The sequence below is a fragment of the Crassostrea angulata genome, chromosome 7 (assembly GCF_025612915.1).
Source record: "Crassostrea angulata isolate pt1a10 chromosome 7, ASM2561291v2, whole genome shotgun sequence".
NCBI classification, from domain to species: domain Eukaryota; kingdom Metazoa; phylum Mollusca; class Bivalvia; order Ostreida; family Ostreidae; genus Magallana; species Magallana angulata.
In genome coordinates, this window is record NC_069117.1 from 26,096,256 (window position 1) to 26,119,272 (window position 23,017).

At 32.9% G+C, this 23,017-nt stretch overlaps 1 protein-coding gene across 1 annotated transcript in view; it reads left to right on the forward strand.

Moving 5' to 3' along the window:
- Window positions 1–3,843: 3,843 nt before the first annotated feature.
- The window catches only part of LOC128191701 (uncharacterized), a 78,787-nt gene continuing 59,613 nt past the window's right edge, over window positions 3,844–23,017 (forward strand). The window contains exons 1-6 of the mRNA XM_052863908.1: window positions 3,844–3,876; window positions 10,815–10,871; window positions 11,034–11,111; window positions 13,314–13,388; window positions 14,272–14,346; window positions 17,628–17,702. Coding sequence (XP_052719868.1) covers window positions 14,336–14,346; window positions 17,628–17,702 — 86 coding nt within the window. The 5' untranslated portion in view covers window positions 3,844–3,876; window positions 10,815–10,871; window positions 11,034–11,111; window positions 13,314–13,388; window positions 14,272–14,335. The remainder of the gene's footprint in view (window positions 3,877–10,814; window positions 10,872–11,033; window positions 11,112–13,313; window positions 13,389–14,271; window positions 14,347–17,627; window positions 17,703–23,017) is intronic.

A 23,017-nucleotide genomic window follows, 5' to 3' on the forward strand; every position in this document is an offset into this window, starting at 1 on the left:
TGTGTAGGATTGTGAGTGTGTGGGTTTATGTGTACATACATATGTGTACAAGTTCAAGAAAATCAAGCTGTTCTTTATTTATGAAAATAATGCAATTTATCACTTGAAAATGGGTATTTATATTTGTGTTTTATCTATCTAACATAGGAAATGTTTTATGTATTAAATGAAAATACAGTCAATGTTATTGTTGGAACTGAGAAATGCAAAACATGCACAAACATGCCGTAATGTATACATTTAAATTTTGAGCGCGACCTGAGGGGCAGATAACCAGGTTTAAATCGAAGTAGGTCACAACCTAGTTTTAAAGTTATAGATATTTCAAAAGCCAGTTATTGAAACATATAGGAGGATAATAAAATGCAAATGTATACTTTATTCAAATTTGCTTGAATATCCCTTATAAATGTAGATGTTACTGGTTTTATTATTATTCAACTTTAACTCCTTTGGGTTTTTTTTTCAAGTTGACTTTAACTTTTAAATGGTAAAAGAATGTACCCGGGGGCCAGTTCTATAAAAATTAAGACGAAAGGGGGTGATACTATTATCTTCAAAGCTAGGCCTTCCGATTCTGAGCGGATTTCATTGAAACTAATTGAAGTTTCAATATATGAAGATGTCGATAGCAGGTTTTTTTAAAATTTGTTTCGGTTTAGGTTTTTTCGGCCATTGCAAGAAAATTTTCTTTTGAGGTTTATTTGATACCGGCACCAGGGTTAATGGTAAAGGGAGCTGAATCCCGTAGGTCGTTGTGTGAAAAGATATGTACTAGGATAATTATGACAGTGTGCACAGATGTCTGTCATATTTGCAACAATTTGTTGTAATTTTTCATACATAAATATAAGAAAATAGTTTCTCCTGCCGAAAAGGTTTTGCACTGGATTTAACATTTTCATTTTATCTATGATTAACATCAAAGTTAGTAAGAATCTAATTTATATATTAATACAATGTAATATATTATTTAAAACATTTGTTTTTGTTTCTATTTCTTTCTCTCCATCGCATTCTTTGTCTGTCTTCCTCTCTTCCCAATTATCCGTTTTTCATTGTATTTATTTATCTAAAAGGGAGAGGGGTAAGGGAAGCAGCCGAAGATAAATAGTTCTAACTTCTTATCTCAAAATCTGCGATGGATACCACCCGTTTGATTAATCTTTACTTTTTAAAACGGGTGATGCGTTCGTGACAGAACTATTTTTTAAACAATCCCTCGCTTCAGCGCTTCAGTGACCTAATTTTTAAAGGTTTCCTGTCTATTCCACATCACTTATAATTGATTTAATATGAATTTGTCCAAGATTAAAATTACAAAAATGAAAACCCCCCATTGGTGTGTAGTTAAGAAAACTGCAAATCAAAATCACGTTAGCTATCAAAGAGTTAATCCTAACGGCGTGCTGAAAACAGAACGCTTTGGTTGTGTTTTTATACACCAGAACTTAACGAAATAGTGCCTCTCAAGACATTTATTTTACCACCAGTAAGCATCCTTATTCAATGTTTTTAATAAATTTTCCAATTTCAATTTTAAAATTCTCTCTAAAGGCATGTTTTACTTTATTATAATAATCGTGTATTACGTCATCAGATTCAGAGAGGAGTGAAATGGATTCGGAAAATCACAGTATGGTGATCCAAAAAATCGAATCACATTCGTAAAACTAAACAGTATCAAGAAAGGAAAATTAGTTTTTATTATTATTTCTGCCAATTCAAATAAAACCATGACAAATTGACAAGGCGGCAGTTGCCACCCACTTATAAATTTTACCCAGAATAAAAAGGAATACTTATCTGATCATATATATGTATAATAGTTTTAAAAAATTTTACCACAATATATTAAGCAAAACAACAAACATTGAGGTCATTTCTCCCCTTCGCCCATACGGCAGCAAAGTTAATCTTTTGAATCCTCCAAACCCGATCATATATGATGACTAGTTTATTTTTTTTTATATAGAATTTGCATCTGGTTAACTTAATATATCTATTACGTTTTTATTTTTACATTTTTATTTTCAATTTCGTATTCTTATAATCATATACATGTGTATTAACTTTCTTATTCCAACGTCAACATATTCTAACATTGGTTTTCTAATTAGTAAAAAAAATTAAAGTATAAAAAAGATACTAGAAAAGATAGCAATAATTATGAGAAATCGACTTATGCATGTACTACCTAAATAATGGAATGGTGCTTTCATACCAGTATTTCGGCTGAGAATTGTCAATTGTTTCAGGTATAAACATTGTACGAATTAAAACTTTATTATACAAATCGGAGCAAAATTTTTTATAGCGTTTATTGATTAAAAAATAACCCAAACAAAAAAACTTGAAGTCCAAAACATCCTGAATTTGAACTGAAATGAGTCTAAATTTTGTAGAGCCAAGACCTGAGCTTCCGTGGGTTGGAGTGGGTGGGTTAAGTTAGAGTAATAATATTGAACTTCTATTTTCATCTTATTCAAAACATATCATAATACATTGTAGTAAAATACACATTCAAAAGATAAAATCAATCTCTTCACACCGATTTCTTCATAAGTTGTAGTGGTGTTGTGTTAAACATGAAAAATTGTGTCTTGAACTGTGACGTGAAGTTGTCGAAAAATAAAAAGCAAATTTCCCATGTATGCACAAAAATTACTACATGGGTACTTTACTACCTTAAAGCATATAAAAAAATATCCGGGGATGGGGTGTGAGGAGCATATAATACACAGGAGGGGCGCTATCCTTCATGATCTTTGAAATGGACAAATATTTCAAAGGTCATTGTGCTGAACGATTATCATCTCTTTTTTAAAACATGTCAATCTAACTTCAATCTGTGCATACCCATGTTTAATTAAGTAGAAATAAAAAAATATTACATGTAAGAAAGATAAGATTGGAAAACACAAAGTTCGAGTTAGAATAGAAAATGAAGATAAAAATATTAAATGAATTAGGAAAAACAAGAAATTATATTAAGAATTGTGGCAACGATAATGTATCATTAATGTATTTCAGCTTTCCAAACCAATTTAACCTCAAAATGTGCTTCTAAAATCTGTTGTAATTTTTTGGCGCGTAATCGTCGCACCCATTCCGACTTTATTATCAAAGTGCATAATTTCATATTTACCTTAAATGTAAGTAACAAATCTATGAAAAATCTTTCTTATAAATGAAATGATACGAATTGTATTATTATATCATCGGTTTCATATATTTGCTGTATCTAAAACTGCAAATATCTGTATATTCTTTAATATTATAATTCTCTCGTGACCATTAAAGTCTATTGGCCTCTGGTTAACCAAATAAGGATGAATGTATTATTAAACAATTATGCAATTGTTCATTGACGGTAAACATACACGATTTTCATTTTAAGTTTATCTGCTGTAACATCGGAAGATTCGACTCCTCACTATGCAAAAAGCACAACGGAGTCAAGAAACAAAGAAAGAAACAAGTTAGTACTAGTATTGGAAGATGTACTGTATATAAAACTTACATGGTTTTTGATGTTTTTTATTCACATGTTTACATATATATTCATATCAAGTACAGTTTCCTTTGTACAGGGATAACTCGTCAAGCAAAGAAAACATAGCCTTTCCCCCTGTGATTTCATAAATTATCGCATATAATTGATGATAAATAATCATATAAAAATAAATTCTTCAGTTAGTTTGAGTATGATCTTCTTACTAAATGTTCACAATATAGTTAATTCCAGTGAATTCTGAATATTAAACAAACTAAAATATTTAATATCTCTTAGCGAAGACACATTATGTTTACTTACATTTTACATTTAATTTACAGGGTTCAAAAGAATAGGATATCCCCTTCAAGAAGTCCGAGGTAAAGCTATGAATATTTTGTCAACAAACTATAATTTTACCAAGTACGGCACCTCGGATATGATGAGTTTTACTTCGTACATTATACTATGTTATTCTTGTAATATATAAATAGTGCCTGTCTGGGAGGGTAACAGTTAAAATTGACACCCCGAAGATAACATTGTCAACCGACGCGAAGCGAGCAACGAGTGGGTCTTCCTTCCAATAATTTATTTTCACATGATTTAAAAAAGAAAAAAAAATATTCAAAATATTTAAAATTCATCCTATCATTTCGAGACTTATTATGTTCTAAAATTATTCTGAAGTCATTTTAACGCAATTAAAATGAGTTTAAAAATTTTGACAAATTTAAAACTCATCCAATCAATTCGAAAAAGATGTCATCAGACGCAGAATTGTAAGCGCTACCTGAATATTATGTTTTAAAATTAGTCAAAGGTCATTTTAACACGATTTAATTAAACTTAAAATTTTCAAAAATTTTAAAAATCATCCAATCAATTCAACAAAGATGTCATTAGACGCAAAATTGTAAGCGCAACTTAGTAATCATGTTTCAAAACTAGTCTGAGGTCATTTAACGTGATTTAAATGAAATTAAAATTTTTGAAAATTTTTAAATTTATCCAATCAATTCGGGAAGGATGTCATTAGACGCAGAATTCTAAGCAAAACTTAAATATCATGTTTTAAAATTAGTCTGAGGTCATTTTAACGCGATTTAAATGAGTTTAAAAATTTTGAAAATTTTTAAATTCATCCAATCAATTCAAGAAGGATGTCATTAGACGCAAAATTCTAAACACAACTTAGATAATATGTTTTAAAATTAGTCTGATGTCATTTAATTACGATTTAATTAAATTTAAAATTTTCAAAAAAATTAAATTTCATCCCATCAATTTGAAAACGATTTTATTAGACGCAGAATTGTAAGCGCAACTTAGTAATCATGTTTCAAAACTAGTCTGAGGTCATTTTCACGTGATTTAAATGAAAATAAAATTTTTGAAAATTTTTAAATTTATCCAATCAATTCGGGAAGGATGTCATTAGACGCAGAATTCTAAGCACAACTTAAATATCATGTTTTAAAATTAGTCTGAGGTCATTTTAACGCGATTTAAATGAGTTTAAAAATTTTGAAAATTTTTAAAGTCATCCAATCAATTCAAGAAGGATGTCATTAGACGCAAAATTCTAAACACAACTTAGATAATATGTTTTAAAATTAGTCTGATGTCATTTAATTACGATTTAATTAAATTTAAAATTTTCAAAAAAATTAAATTTCATCCCATCAATTTGAAAACGATTTTATTAGACGCAGAATTGTAAGCGCAACTTAGTAATCATGTTTCAAAACTAGTCTGAGGTCATTTTCACGTGATTTAAATGAAAATAAAATTTTTGAAAATTTTTAAATTTATCCAATCAATTCGGGAAGGATGTCATTAGACGCAGAATTCTAAGCACAACTTAAATATCATGTTTTAAAATTAGTCTGAGGTCATTTTAACGCGATTTAAATGAGTTTAAAAATTTTGAAAATTTTAAAATTCATCCAATCAATTCAAGAAGGATGTCATTAGACGCAGAATTCTAAGCACAACTTAGATATCATGTTTTAAAATTAGTCTGAGGTCATTTTAACGCGATTTAAATGAGTTTTAAATTTTTAAAATTTTTTAAAATTATCCAATCAATTCGAGAAGGATGTCATTAGACGCAGAATTGTAAGCACAACTTAGATATCATGTTTTAAAATTAGTCTGAGGTTATTTTAACGCGATTTAAATGAGTTTAAAATTTTTAAAAAATTTAAAATTCATTCGATCAATTTAAAAAAGATGTCACCAGACGCAGAATTGTAAGCGCAACCTAAATATTATGTTTTGAAATTAGTCTGAAGTCATTTAAACACGATTTCGGACGATGCCGAATCTGACGATGAAGACCAGGACCCTCAAAACCGCGATGTTGATTAAAGAGACATTTTTTGTGTCTTTTTTTCTGTGTATCTTATCAATTGTTTTACATATGTCTCATAACCTCAGCATCCTCGCATGGAATGTAAGAGGCATCATGTCCTCTTCATTATGTTTGTCAAATATGCTTGATCTTGTTAAATGTGATATTGCTATAATATCTGAGCACAAACTTAAGTGTGACAATGTTTCATATCTGGACTCTGTCCACCCAGACTACCTTAGTTATGTTTGTATAGAACCTACTGGTAACAATACATCTATACAGTGCTCTCGCTATTTGGGTAAAGGGGGCATTGCTATTATGTACAAAAAGGAGCTTGAATTGTCTATATGTCCGTTAACAGATTTAGATTCTACTCGCATCATTGGAATAGAACTCAAAACGTCATGTGACCGATCTTTGTTCATTTTTGGGGTTTATCTCCCCTCTGATAGTGCTATTCAGCCATATGCATCAGAACTGAACCTTTTGGAAGATCTTGTAGCTCATTACTCATTACTGGGTGATGTAGTAATTGGGGGTGATTTCAATGCTAGCTCTTATGAAGAAGACCTTCAGCATACAAATTTGTATAAATCAAAATTGTTAAAGGGATTTCTCACACGTAACAATATAGGACGTCCTCGTGCTGATTTTAGTACATCTGGTTCAGGCTATACATTTACCTCAACACAGACTACTCTAGATTTTATATTTTGTAGTAGTTCTCTTTGTAAGCACGTTAATTCGTACCATGTGTATGAGGAAGGTTCATTTAGCTGTACATCAGATCACCTCCCAGTTGCAATTAATATTGATATTCATGTTAAAAATCGTATTTTACATAAATCGTTTAAGAGCTTACCTGCATGGCACAAAGCTGAATCTTGTAAACTTGAACAATACCAAGAGCATGTTTCTAGAGAGTCTGCTTGGTTATTAGATAGACATCTTGATTGTGTTAATGACATTGAAAACTTTTGTTCTGATCTAAATTATATGTTACATGACGCTGCGTCCACAACAATTCCAACTTCCAAATATAGACCATACTTGAAACCCGAATGGACACCGAAAGTCAAGCATCTCCATGCCCTAGAACGTCAAAAACGCAGAATATGGATAAGTGAAGGACGGCCCCGTGGCATGTGTCATGAATCGTATAAAAACTACAAGCGTGCTAAAAGGGATTTTCGGAATGGACTCCAATCTGCACACGACGAATTTACGACAAAAGCGTTCAAGGACATTGACGAGGCTTCCGAATGCGACGTTCGACTCTTCTGGAAGTTGATCAAGCGCCAGCGACCTCGAAGCTCTCGCTCCTATCCAGAAATAGAACTCGGAGATGACACATTTACAGATCCTAGTGATATTGCTAACGCATTTGCACATCATTTTAAAGACGTTTACAACCCTAAGGACAACGACTCGTTCAACCCTGTGTTTTACCAATCTATTGAAACCCTGTACAAATCCTTAAAAACCGAAACGATGCTTAACAACTTTTTTCCTGGAGGTTACATCAGCATGGACGAAATCTCCACACTTATTCGTGATCTGAAACGTAGAAAAGCTCCAGGAAAAGATTTCATCCAAAACGAACACATCATTTATGGTGGCTCAGAACTGAATCTCTGTTTGCTTCATTTATTTAACTGTATTATTAAATCTGGCCAGATCCCAGATTCTTGGAAAAGGGACATTATTGTTCCCATACACAAAGGAGGTAATAAGCCAAAGAAATCCCCAGATAGCTATAGACCGATAGCTTTACTCCCTTGCCTTTTAAAACTGTTTGAAAAGACTTTACTTACCAGGATCAAAACCCATGTTCTATCCTCATCCGACTTTCCTAACGCCCAGCAACAGGGATTTCAACCCAAACTCGGCTGTCTCACTGCCTCTTTTAACCTTCAAGAAACCATTTTTCACAACATTGAACGTGGAAGTCCGGTATACGTTGCATTCCTCGATACTCAAAAAGCATTTGATACTGTCTGGAGGCACGGTCTAATGTACAAGCTTCATCGTCTTGGAGTTTCTGGGCGGTTATGGACTTTAATTGACGACTGCCATACTGGTACATCTTGCTCTGTCGTGGTGAACTACACTAACTCTGTTTGGTTCCCTGTCTCACAAGGAGTTCGCCAAGGAGGCATACTCTCAACTTTTCTCTATCTTGTGTTCATCAATGACCTTCTCCAAGAAATTCAAAGTCAATGTTCAAATACGGGAATCTACAACATCGCTAGCTCCAACCCCACGCTTGCAGACGATATATCTTGCATCGCCCTGACGCCTGTAGTCATCCAAAACATCCTTACCACCGCATATAAGTACTCCACAAATTGGAGATTCAAATTCAATGCAGATAAATCAAGCGTTCTTAGATTCTCCTCTTCATCAATTCGAAACCAGTCGAATCTCTCATGGCTTCTCGGAAATGAATCTGTCGAATTATCGGAATCATACAATCACCTAGGAATCCTCCTGCAATCTAAACTGGTCCATACCGAAAAAATCGAAAACGGATGTAGAAAAGGGAGACAAGCGTACTTCGGTATCAAAATACGGGATCATCTTAATCCCGACACTTTATCCCGACTGTATAAAAAAGTTGTCCTTCCATCTATTCTCTACGGATGCGAACTCTGGTGCGACCTTCGGCAACGAGATCTCCAAGCACTCAGCACGCTCCAACATTTCATATGCAAAAACGCTATGGGCCTTCCAAAAACAACGAGATCGGACATTTGTGAATCTCTCTTCGGACTTCTTCCCATATCATCCGAAATTGATAAAAGAAAACTTCTTTTTTTCGGTCGATTATGTGATCTAGACACTAAAACCCTTACCAAACAGATATTTCTACATCGACTGTTTTCCTACCTACAATCCCCCGAACGCAAACAACTTGGCTTTATTCACGACATCATTGCTCTCATGCTTAAGTACAATCTTTTTCAATACCTCACAGTTTATCTTCAAGTTGGCTATTTTCCCCCCGAAACTTCTATGGAAAAAATCCGTAAAAGAAGCAGTAACGAACTCTCATATTGACTCAAGACGCCATCGGATGTTTTCTGACCCAGATTTTTACCTTTTCAGTAAGATAAACGCAGGAAGACCACCTTCTGCTATATGGAAAATCCCATCCAATGTTTTCGAAATAGAACTTTGTAAATTTATTGTTAAACTATGGACACTTCCTGAAATTTCACCGGAAATTTGTCTTATGTGCAGCAACAATTTTACCAACGTCTTTGAGCACATCTCCACCGTTTGTCCAGGGACGTCTGCATTTCGAGAAGCTTGGTGGGATACAGTTATCGAAAACTTCGACATCTCTCTTAGTGCTGAACTCAGTGGTCTCTGTACACGTGACCTCTACCTCTTTTTGCTCGGGTCGAGACTTTTCTCCAACATTACAGCTAACTTTGATTTACGCACCTTGCACATCCTCAACTTCCGCTTCTTGAGGGACACCGCAGCATGGTACAACCGATACCTGTGTTCTATTCAAAACACGACGTAAATAGTCAAGAATAGTCATGATACTTTTCTACACTGTGCACATTGTTATATTTGTAGTTTACATCAAGTCATACTCAAATGGACATCCCCATGTATATATGTTTCTGTTTTTGTTTTCTTCGTCATTTTTTTTTTCTTCGATGCCAAGTGGCAATAGGGTAATATAGTTTTTCTTTTCTTGTTTGTGTGTGTGTGTGCGTGTGTGTAATGATTTTTGTATATTGTTCTTTGTAAAATTTCATGCCACAATCTCCTAAGGGAGGAAATAAAGAAAGAATGAATTGGACACAAAATTGTAAGCGCAACTTAGATATTATGTTTTAAAATTAGTCTGATGTCATTTAATTACGATTTAATTAAATTTAAAATTTTCAAAAAAATTAAATTTCATCCCATCAATTTGAAAACGATTTTATTAGACGCAGAATTGTAAGCGCAACTTAGATATTATGTTTTAAAATTAGTCTGAGGTCATTATAACACATTCCTTGAGTTTTAAAATTTAGCTTCCTTACTCGGAATTTCCGGACAATGATTTTCCTCGTGAGGCTAGATGTTAATGTCATCTATCATTTCTGAAAATTTCAGCTTCTTATCTTTGCTTGTTATTGAGGAAATGTGTGGACAAGGAGAATTCGTCAAAAACGTGTTCTATATTTTGACCCCAGCTAGCTTCCGTACTCGGAATTTCCGGACAATGATTTTCCTCGTGAGGCTAGATGTTCATGTTATCTATCATTTCTGAAAAATTCAGCTTCCTATCTCTGCTCGTTTTTGAAGAAATGTGTGGACAAGGAGTATTCGTAAAAAACGTGTCCTATATTTTGACCCCAGCTAGCTTCCGTACTCGGAATTTCCGGACAATGATTTTCCTCGTGAGGCTAGATGTTCATGTCATCTATCATTTCTGAAAATTTCAGCTTCTTATCTTTGCTCGTTTTTCAGGAAATGTGTGGACAAGGAGTATTCGTAAAAAACGTGTCCTATATTTTGACCCCAGCTAGCTTCCGTACTCGGAATTTCCGGACAATGATTTTCCTCGTGAGGCTAGATGTTCATATCATCTATCATTTCTGAAAATTTCAGCTTCCTATCTCTGCTCGTTTTTGAGAAAATGTGTGGACAAGAACTTTTTAAAAAATGACAAAATGGCGGATAAGTCCGAACCGGAAGTGATTTTTACAAAATAAAAAAAAAGCGTATCAGCTTTTAATAATAATAGATCGATGCTGAAAATTTGACAAAAATCGGACCACCCATCTCCGAGAAAACTTCTGCACAAAAATTGTAAAAAAAAAAAAATAATAAAAAAAAAAGTGAAAAAGAAACATTACAATAATAGAAGGGTCTTCCGCTGAAGACGGAAGACCCTAATAATCACACTTTGATTTATGTAGTGAAGTGTAGTTATCAAACTACTTTTAGGTTTTGTGAGGATTCCGATTTACCCCAAGTTACTTGCAGGAACTTGGAAATCAAAGTGTAAGACACTTAATTCACATTTATTGGAAGCAAATGAAATTATATCATCTATGATGATGCTATCATTTTCAACTAATCCGTGCTTCAGGCTTTTTCGACCATCATTTACTGAAATAGCCAAAAATAACCACATTAAATCTTAAGCATATATATTTTTTTCAGTAGTGTTTATGACCATGAACCAAACTTATTCACACGCAGTCAATCATCGAATAATGCAAGAGGTGTCTTCAATGAGAGGTTAGATTTAATATCTAAAGTATCTTATCAAGGTACAAACTATAATTTATCAAAGCGTATTACTTAATAATAACATCTCGTTAAAGTGTTCTATACGCGATGTTCTATTACATTGTATCACATAGAAGCAATGATATGCGAAAGACATTATTTAAAGAGTTTATTTATGGTTAATTCTTATCGCAAATCCAACATGGATGTACACGCTGCTACCGATGGACTGATGCGTTGAATGATGACACTTTTGGGATCGCGAGTTGCAGTTTATGAAACAAACATTTTTATTGGCCGTTTAGTAAGCGCCAACTTTTACCTGTACCGTGGTATTGATAATTATGCAACAACTATCAGCTGTGTCGCGTTTACTCTGTATCGGGTCTGCAAAAACTAAATCACTGCAATGACTGACGAAGAGTTCTCACAATAATCTCTTCTTGTTTTTATGGTGTAAGCAATTGTCAAAAACACACTGTTTAAACAGGTTTCCCATTACAATTTTTTTTAGCACAATGCTTCTTCGTTATTATATTCAATCATTTTTAACACATCAATTTAAGTTAAAGCAGTATTTATTTTGCTGTAGCTTATTCCAGAGATTTCACAACAGATACTGACAATAATTGTTACATAAATTGCATTTTATTGAACTTCAATCCATTAATGACACACTTCTACAAGTGTGCATGTGTTTTCAAACATGTACACAAAACTTGAAATTTACGGCACAGACGTGTTCAATTTTGGACTGATTTGTGTACTTATGGACTTAATTTGTAACTCACTCAGTTTTTTGAAACATTAATTCTATTACTGATGTTGACGCTTTACTTTCTCTCAAACACGCTAATCGACGTCGGATTGTAAAGATCACGTGAAGATCGAGTCGCAATTTTACAGTTTTACATTTATATATATCAATAAACCACACTTCTTCATTTTACCGAGCTGGTGACGATGTTTCAAAGATTTTCAGTACAGATTTATCGAAGCAAATAAGTGAAGACGTATGATGTAAAACATCTAGTAATGGATTACAAGACGTGTCAACCCGAATTTTCCCGTGGGTCTACATTTTGCAGCAAGATTTTTGTGAGAAAAACAGTCTATTCAACTCATGCGATTTTTTCACATTTGGTACATTATGAAGGGTAACGTACATATGTAAAATATACTTGTTCACCAAACAGTTTCTGGCGAATTTCTTCAAAATAAACTAAATAACGTACGTTATTCGATGAGCGAAGTCCAATCTGTGATTTCAGTCGATATGTGCCCGTCCCTGCAGTGGCGTCGGAAGCCAATTGAAAGGGGGGGGGGGAGGGGGTGCTAGACTAATCCTCAGAAATCGGGGGGGGGGGGGGGGTAGTATACCTATAACTCCAACTTTTCAATATTTCAATCTTTTCAAGGTAATTTCAAATCAGTTATGTTTGCTGCGAGAAAAAGGGGGGGGGGGCTGAACCCTCTATAATACTATGTGACTAATAGCTAGGTCTGACTTTGCAAAAAAAAAGTGTGGGGCTAAGCCCCCCCCCCCCCCCCGGTTCAGACGCCTATGCCCTGTTTTAAGACAACTTTTTCTTTGTTTTTTTTCACTCACATTATTTACACATGTGCGTAAACATTGTCCCGTTTGTTCTCAAATAACTCTGTATGTGGTTTTTAACTTGCAAGTACAACTTTGTTAGAATTTTTCCTCTCTGACATTTGTTTCCACGTGTTAACATCATGTTCTCAACATGCATTTGATAAATGGGCGGGTTTATATAAATGCGCCAATCAGAATCTTTGAATCGCAATTGAAAGACACACCGAATGGAAAGTGTCATCACTCAACGCAAGCAACATCGGCCGTAGCGTGTACATCCATGTTGGATTTGCAATAAGGTTTTCGATCGACTGTTTCCTGTTAAAATGTCATTCAGCATAAAAGGGTTATACATGTAAATAGGGAAGCCTTTCTTTTTGGTTTGATATTAAACTGTACTCAAAAAGGGTATCTTAAATTAGATATAAATATTAATATTCCTTAAGAGTGTTTGTGAAACTTCAAACCGTGTGTTTTAGTTTAAGTTTTTTCTGTTTACTATTCGATTTGATGTAATTGTAGAGTTCTATGCATCATGCTGTTCTTATCTAACGAATGAAACTTTAAAGATTTCTATATTGATACAATATTTTGGGAGTTTTCCTGTTTTTTAGATTGGAAAGTGAAATCAATAACTACAAACGAATATTATCTGAGAGGGATTTAGAAATTGAAAGACTGAGATGCAAGTGAGTGTAATAAATATAAGAGTTAACAAGTTAGTCTTCATCTCACAACGAACAGCCTTGAGTTTATTAACCATTCAGAAAAACATTAAAATATAATGTAGAATATTGATTTAAACTATCACAGTACGATTGAGCATCACGTAACTAGTCCTATTGATATATGTTATTAGTTTAAGCAGATTCCGTCCTTAGACTTAACAATTCATTATGAAAGCAAGCTTGAAGGAATGTGTAAAAATTAATTGTTACTCAGAAATATATGGTAGGTATGTGATAAAACCTAAGGGACTCATCAACATGATTGATCATAATCTTAACTTTTAAACTAATGGTATAATTATACTTCATCTGCATTTTTCTTCTCATTTCAGTAGAAATATATTCATTTATTTTATTCCTTTTTGCTGGATTATAAATATTTCATCTACTAAGTACTTTTTCTAATTTGTTTGTTTATTATAGACTCAAAGTATATTATGACCTTAAACAATTACTGGTATAATTTATAAATTTTTCTATTTAATTTTTTTTTTAGAGCAAATGAGCAAATATTAATAAAATATTCAAATGATTGATTATTGATATTTATGTATTGTAGTTAATCAGAAACGAAATGATTTTTTTTCCACACATTTGCCTTTTGAAAAGAAAAATGGACAGTATGTTTTTAGTTAGTGTAATTTGTTTTTAAACAAACTTGGAGAAGAGCAGTTGCTCTTGCTAATGAGAGGGAAAACCGATTATTTATTATTCAATCTTTACTGTAGGATACTATTTTAATATTTTGAGTGTTTTGTAACGTACATGTACTATGAATTATTTAAACAAGTATTTGGCAATAAGTTTTAAAGTATTGACTGAAAATAACCTTGTTTTTCTTTAGAATTGAAAATGACAAGGAGGTATACAAGAAGCACTTATTCTCAAAACATAAAGAAATAGAGATAATGAAGAGCAAGTGAGTACAAAAAGTTAAAACGAAATACCATGTACATATATATAACCTAAGAAATAAATCCATAACTTTGGATTATCAAACAGTGGCTAAAAACTATCGAATCGGCATTGAAGCATAGACCTTGAAATATGATACATAGTTTTCATAAAATCATATTTTCAGTTGGACATGTAAAGTGTCAATAACCCAAGAAAAAAACTGTTCTCTGATATGAACTTTGAAAACTTTAACATTTGGTTTTCTTAAAGGGGAAGGAAAGTCAAAACATTTTAGCTCAACTAGACGAAGTCGGGGGGAGCTTATGTTAAATATGCGTCCGGACCTGGTTAAAGTTTTTGTTCAAGGTCCTGTATCTAAGTTATTACTTGTCATATCTTCACCAAACGTGTATGGACGATGCATCTGGACCTATATATAGACTTGATAGACTTGGATGCTGAATCTGGGCCATGATTTTCAGATGCTGGAGGAGGTTAAGGTTTTTGGAGCAGGTCAAAGTTTTTGGTGCAGGTGCCCTTTGATAGCAATTTCTAAGTTACTACTGGTCCTAACTTCACCAAACTTGCGTGGATAGTGCGTCTTATGATTCTTATGCACTTGACAGACATGAATGCTGAACCTGAGCCATAGGTTTCGGATGTTTGATGAGGTTAAGGTTTTTAGAGCTGGGTAAAGTTTTTGAAGCAGGTGCCATCCGATGGTTATATCTTAGTTATTACTGGTCCTAACTTCACCAAACTTGCATGGATAGTGCGTCTAATAATAATATTTATGCACTTGACAGACATGAATGCTAAACCTCAGCCATAGGTTTCGGATGTTGGATGAGGTTAAGGTTTTTAGAGTTGGCTAAAGTTTTTGAAGCAGGTGCCCTCCGATGGTTATATCTTAGTTATTACTGTTCCTAACTTCATGGATGATGCGACTTATGATACTGATTCACCTGACAGGCTTTAATGCTGAATCTGATCCTTGTTTTCGGGTGCTGAATAAGGTTAAGTTTTTTGGAAAAGGTCACATGCTTTATAGATAATAGTACTATTTCAAACTTGCATAGATGATTTAATCATAATATAAATGAATCGCAGAGGTAGCTTTAATTGCAGAGCCTGATCTCCATTATCAATGATGCTAAAATAATCTCCTACCTCATTTAAACCTGCTTGATAAATGTGTTTATTGTTAAATGATATAACATGACTCCTTTGATATAGTACATTTGTATTGTATGATATGATACAGTGTTGTTTTATTTGATACAATATCATATCATATTATATTGTAAAAAGTTATATGATACGATATGATATTGTAACATTTTTTGTACATTATGATATTATATTGTATCATGATATGGTTTTGTATAGTATTGTATATTATGATGCAATATTGTATAATATGATATTGTATAATATTATTTTATCACATACTGTTGTTTCATATGATATTGCAATATATATAAAATTGTATTTTACTAAACAATAATGTATAACATATTTTCGTATCATATAATAGAATATGATATTGGTTTATATAATATGATACGATTTCACATGAAATATTATTATATGATATTGTATCATATACTTTGTTACTAAATTACATGACATTGTATCATATGATATGATAACATATGATATCAAATTATATTGTATGACATGATACAATATCATATAATGTATCAAATATGATACAATATTATACAATACAATATCAAACTATATTATACAATATAATATCACATGTTACAATATTGTGATGTATTATATGATATGATATTGTATCATATAATTCTATATTGTATCATCTATTATATAGTATGATAGTTTATTATGTGATCATATACAATAATGTTTATCCATGCTGGTATATTGGTTTAAATTATCACATGTGGTTATGTTGTTTTGAAATTAAACAACATAATGAAGCTTTTAATGCACGGTTGAAGTTAGAGAAATTGTATTTACTGGAGGCTCTGGAGACTGTTGAGTGGCAGTGGAATTCCTTCGTATTAAAAACCAAAAAGATTAAATATTTTGACGGCACACCTGTCTGAATAATAATCTAATCCGGTTTGATTTACAGACAATTTTTGCAATACTTGGAATCTGTTGACATTTTCCACAACTGCACAGAGATAGTATATTTAGATATTTCAACAAACATGCTCCGTTAAGTCAAAGGTAAAAGAATGGTCTCAAATCGACATTGTTTCAAATTTTCTAGAACTTGTCATTTATACCGAATATATATGACGATTTGCTAATAATGATGCTATGTTGATAAAACAAACCGGAATAGATGGTGTGACGTCATAATTTAAAATTCAATGGCTGCTGCCATAGCGACAGGAAATTTAAATTAAGCGATTAATTTTCTTGATTAATACGGTTTTTATTGAAAATAAATACGATTTACTATTGTGTAGATGATAATGCATAGATTTATTGTAAACACATTTTTAGTTTCCTTCTCCTTTAATATATTGAATGTATAATCTCAATCTTTGCGTAGTAAAGAAAAATTCATTCACAAATTATTTGTCCACTTGCAGATTGGTTTGAATTTAGTTTGTAAGCGGAGAAATCAGATATTCAACATCAGAACGAGTATACAATCAAAATTATTACACTATATATTGCAGAATTATCATGTAATTTTTATAAATGGAAGTGACCTTTTGAAATTAAAATAAATCATATATTTATAATAGTTTGTATTAATTATATAAATTTTTCATCACCACTTCCTTCAGATTGTATTTTTCATAACGTCAAAACATCACGATAACAACTCCCATAAAGCTGACAATAATGAAACCGTTGCAGTAATATTATTTCATTTCAAACTTAATTATTTATTCTGGTTTTTTTTTTGTTAATTGTATTTGATTTCATATATGATGTGAACATATTTTTTCAGGGTAAAAATGCGCTGCATTTTCAATATAGTGTAGAAGACTGCGCATTGAAAACTCCTTAATGATATAATAGATTTCAATGCCCAAACATATACATATTCATTAAAATATTGTTAAATGTTTGTCAATTTCTCAGGGTAAAAGGAAAGTAAGTTGAATTGTTTTGATAGGCATGTATAATTTCTTAGTCGTCAAAATAGAACGAAAAAGACATCAAAAACATACTTGCATTTGTATTGTACTTTACTCATTTTATGCATCAATTACCTATGATTAAACTTGATATCACGTCCATCATATTTAAAAAATTGAATGTTGAAAACTAAAATATTGCACTTTTTAAATAAACCATATTTTTCAGTTTGGGCAATGACCACAGAGACTGCAAAAAGCGTTTATCAGTAAAAGATAAAGAAATTGAAAAACTGAAGGGCATGTAAGTAAAATGGGTTTTTGATTTAAAACAAAAGTGAAAATAAAGTTACTGATTAACATACAAATTTTCATAATTTTGAACCGACATGATCTACATAAATGAGAATAGTGTTGATTACATTCTGAACTATTATGATTTTAGTCTTACAAATTGTATTAAGTCGCCAAACGTTGCTTAGTGTTTTAGTGAGTTTGCGAATCAAATAGGTTTTTAGCTCACCTGAGCTGAAAGCTCAAGTGAGCTATTCTGATCACATTTTGTCCGTCGTCCGTCTGTCCGTCCGTCTGTCCGTCTGTCCGTCTGTCCGTCTGTAAACTTTTTACATTTTGAACTTCTTCTCTAAAACCGCTTATCCAATTTCAACCAAATTTGGCACAAATCATCCTTATGGGAGGGCGAATATAAATTGCAGAAATAAAAGTTTGATCTGTATTCAAAGCGGAGAAAACCTTGAAACTGTAGAAAAAAGGGGGGTGCATTTTTAAAAATCTTCTTCTCAAGAACTACCGAGGCAAATTCAACATAGTTTAGCATAAATTATCCTTATGGGAAGGAAAATATAAATTGCAAAAATTAAGTGGAAATTTTGTTTCAAATCTGAGTTATTACGAAAATAATAATAAAGGAAATGCGTGTTTCAATCAGTTTAATAGCTTCGGGTTCGGCATCCGGTAAAATGATTCCATACTTCTAAAACGAGGTTCTTTGTTTAAAGCAGCCATGACATTATGCGAAAAAGGGTCGATCTGACTATGATGAATTTGCTTGTTGTGCAACAGTTCGCGTATGAAGGGAAATTTTGAAACATACAAAATATATTGGTGCCGATTTTGTGAAGTAAATTGAGGCTAAATATTTCAATGCGTTGACAGTTTTCACACATGACGTTGGTGTTAGCTTGTTCTGATTTTCGTTTCGTTCTCATTATGCTTTGTAACCTGGAAACTATCGTCTGTATTTCGTGATTTTTACGTATCAAATCAAACAGAGACTTCGGTAAATCAAACAGTTAACTGTTTACCTGCGCAAATTAAGCAAAATCGGATGTAGGGGACGGGTACTGAAATACAATTCATTCTATCGGTAATTCGGCATTATCTTTTGCGTAATGGTACATGTAGATTAATGCAATAGGTTTTGTTGAGATGCTCGGCATTTTTTCGAGTTTATTCAGTTTAAATAGAGTTTGATATCGCTGACGGAAATATGTAGGTATATACATGTATATATATATGATTCATTTCGAAAAAATAAATTGTGTTCTTTATTTGTTATACATGTAGTGCATGTTTCTTGTGTTTAATTGTTTACAATTTCTATTTACTAACCATATTTGAGTGTTAAGCTTCGAATTATAAGCAAGATACAGCGATTTGCTCACAATTCTATGTTTGTACACAGATCTTAAAAACTAAAGCTTAAAAAAGTAAAATATTTGTCAATATTTATTAAGAAAATTTTCAAAGTCTGTTCTTCCAGAAACCAACTTTAACAACTTATTGTATTGTAAACTTAACCTTTTTAGCTCACCTGAGGGTGGGGCCACAATGGGGGGGTCGAAGTTTAACAAATGAATATATAGAGTAAATCTGTAAAAATCTTCTCCTCAGAAACTAATCAGCCAGGAAAGCTGAAACTTGTGTGAGAGCATCATCAGGTAATGTAGATACAAATTTGTGAAAATCATGATCCCCGGAGGTATGGTTGGGCCACAATGAAGGATCGAAGTTTTACATAGGAATATATAGAATAAATCTTTAAAAATCTTCTTCTCAGAAACTAATCGGCCAGGAAAGCTGACACTTGTGTGGAAGGATCCTCAGGTAGTGTAGATTCAAAGTTGTGAAAATCATGACCCCCGGGGTACGGTGAGGCCACAATGGGGGATCGAAGTTTAACATAGGAATATATAGAGTAAATCTTTAAAAATCTTCTTCTCAGAAACTAATCAGCCAGGAAAGCTGAAACTTGTGTGAAAGCATCCTCAGGTAGTGTAGATTCATAGTTGTGAAAATCATGGCCCCCGGGGGTAGGGTGGGGCCACAATGGTGGATCGAAGTTTAAAATAGGAATATATAGAGTAAATCTTTAAAAATCTTCTTCTTAGAAACTAATCAGCCAGGAAAGCTGACACTTTTGTGGATGCATCCTCAGGTAGTGTAAATTCATAGTTGTGAAAATCATGACCCCCGGGGGAAGGGTGGGGCCACAATGGGGGATCGAAGTTAAACATAGGAATATATAGAGTAAATCTTTAAAAATCTTCTTCTCAGAAACTAATCAGCTGGCAATGCTGAAACTTCTTTGGAAGCATCCTCAGGTAGTGTTGATTCAAAGTTGTGAAAATAATAACCCCTGGGGGTAGAATGGGGCCACAATGGGGGGTCGAAGTTTAACATATGATTAAATAGAGTAAATCTTTAAAAATCTTCTTCTCAGAAACTAATTAGCCAGGAAAGCTGAAACTTGTGTGGAAGCATCCTCAGGTAGTGTAGATTCAAATTTGTGAAAATCATAACCCTGGGGGTAGGTTTGGGCCACAATGGGAGGTCGATGTTTTAGATAGGAATAAACAGAGTAAATCTTTAAAAATCTTCTTCTCAGAAACTAATCAGCCAGGAAAGCTGAAACGTGTGTGAAAGCATCCTCAGGTAGTGTAGATTCATGGTTGTGAAAATCATGATCCCCAGGGGTAGGGTGGGGCCACAATGGGGGGGTCAAAATTTAACAAAGGAATATATAGGGTAAATCTTTAAAAATCTTCTCAGAAACTAATCAGCCAGATGTTTCTTTATAATTGTTAAGACTTTGGCCCCAGGACAATTCTTTGGCCTCCCGAGAAGGTTCATAGTTTGATGTACGTTTATATCTAATATATAAACTATTGTTAAGGATCATTTTGAGAACTGCAATACTCAACATATGATAAGACTATAAAATCATCTTGTTAGAAAAGGGACTAATGATTATAAACATAAGAATATCCAGGGGAAAATGGATTTTATTTATACAGGATCTACATGTATTATTGTACATTGTCCAGATAGTTTGTATTATGACTCCATTAAGCTGATTTTATCATACCTATTGTTCCTCAGGTGAGCGATGTGGCCCATGGGCCTCTTGTTATTCAAATAGGGGGGGTTAACTTTGATTTTGATCTGATAGCTTACGTCAATTTTTTGTTCGCTGTTTGTCTGGCGTCAATTTGTTTGTCAGAAAACTTATAACATTGTCGACTTTTTTCAGACCTAAAAAAAATTATGGATTTTTTTAATAGAGTACGGGGGGAGGGGCATTGATTTTGATCTAAACGCTTACGTGAATTTTCTGTTCGGTATTTGTCTGGCGTCGATTTCGATTCGATTTCGTTTTTAACAGACAACTTTAACATTGCCGGCTTTTTTCAGACCTATACATGTTACATTTTGGTACAAAAGGTTCACAAAAGCGACATTACTTAGAAAAATGAAAATGAGATGTCGTATTCTAAAAAGTATGGTTTTTTTATAGAGTACATTATATTGGCCTGCGATATCAAAACTTTCAGAGAGTTTGTTACAGATTTATTGATTGTCATACGTTAACAGCCTTAATTAAAAGAGGGTAACCAAAATTCAAAAGGTGTGCCATTTATATCGGAAAGAGTCACATTGGAGAAACTAAAAGCTCCGACTGTATAAAATCAACAAAAAGCGAGGAATTGTACACAATCTTACTAACAGCAAAAGTGAGAGAAGTGTATTTGGTATGTTTTAGATACCATTCAAATAACTTTAAAGTTAATAAAAAAACAACTTTCAGAAGTTATTATTAAAACAAATAGATCTTACTTGTAAGTTTTTGCCCTCTATGATGTCGTAATAAATACAAAACGCAGAAGTTGAAATTATGTTTATTATCTAATTTGATTTATGATCTATAAAATAAAACAAACTAAAACAAATTTTATTGTGAATATGTTTTATAGAATACAGATAAAATATGAAAAACTGATGTGTTTTGATCTGCGGGTTTAGTTAACGTTCAATTATATGAAACAAATATTGCTATAAAAAAAGTCATAATCTTTTACAAAAATAGGAATTTTAACGAATCTTAGTTGTGAAATACACAAGTAGCACTGGTAGATTAATTAAAGTAGAAACAAAGAGAGTTGTACGCCGAAGAAGTCGTAACCTGTAGAACCCATACTCTTGTATTAGGGTACGGGTTCTTCTAGAGAAATCAGGTACGACATCTCTAAAACAACTCTTCCGCTGGAGAACATTTTTTGTTCCTGTTATCCTATTAATAAGCAATATTAAATTGGAAAGAATTTAAACAAGAGGCCCATTGGGCTTATCGGTCACCTGAGTAACTTCAGTGTGGCTTTTGCAATGCATATTCATGTGCATTATTAATATAGGGCTAATGAAATATTTTTAATATTCCGGTATTGTTTAACCCAATACGGTTTCAAAATTCTAAAACAAAATATTTTGAAATTGTAGCATAATATACAGTGACATACTTGAACAAATCTTTAAAGTACAAAAAAATAATAATAAGTGTTCGGAATTACACCACCCTACTCTTTATAATTATAAGAGCCCTGCCAGAGCTCCAGACCTAGGGGCCATGAAATTCATAATTTTGGAAGAGGCACTCTTCCTAATCATAACGATGTACTTAATTCATTAGATTAATACTGTAATGAAATGTACGTTGTTCTTTTATACAAGTACCTGCTTATGTGTGTAAATGACATTTGACCCTGGTCCAATGCCCAGCACATTACCGCTTTAGAGTAGTCAGTCAAGTTCTTACCACGTACCCGTTTTAATATATACCTGTCTTTGTCTTATGTACCATGCACGTACCATGCACGTTCCGTGTTCAACTTAAGGGAAGGCTTATATCCTTATTTATTATATATCTGGTATAAAATACGGGGTTTTTGCACCCCTGATATGAACAATGGCACGCGCTTTTATACCCCCCATCCGTATCATCACCCTTTATTTCACCCTTCATTACACCTTTCCGGAACACCTTTGTACTTTTTATTCGGATTACCTCAGATCTTATTCTCTTTTTCTGTGCCTAGGTAAAGTTGAAACCATGACGTCATTATCTGAACATTTCAGTATAGATGACATCACAATACTTTTGAACGTCGAAAATTCGTGTTTTGATGATAGTGATATAATGTTTTTTGCAACGTGAAAATAAAAACTAGCTTTCTAAATTCAAATATATAATAAAAACAACAATACATGTCAAAATCTGTATCACATCTCTTATCAACCCTCGATTAATAGCAGGCCTCTCGC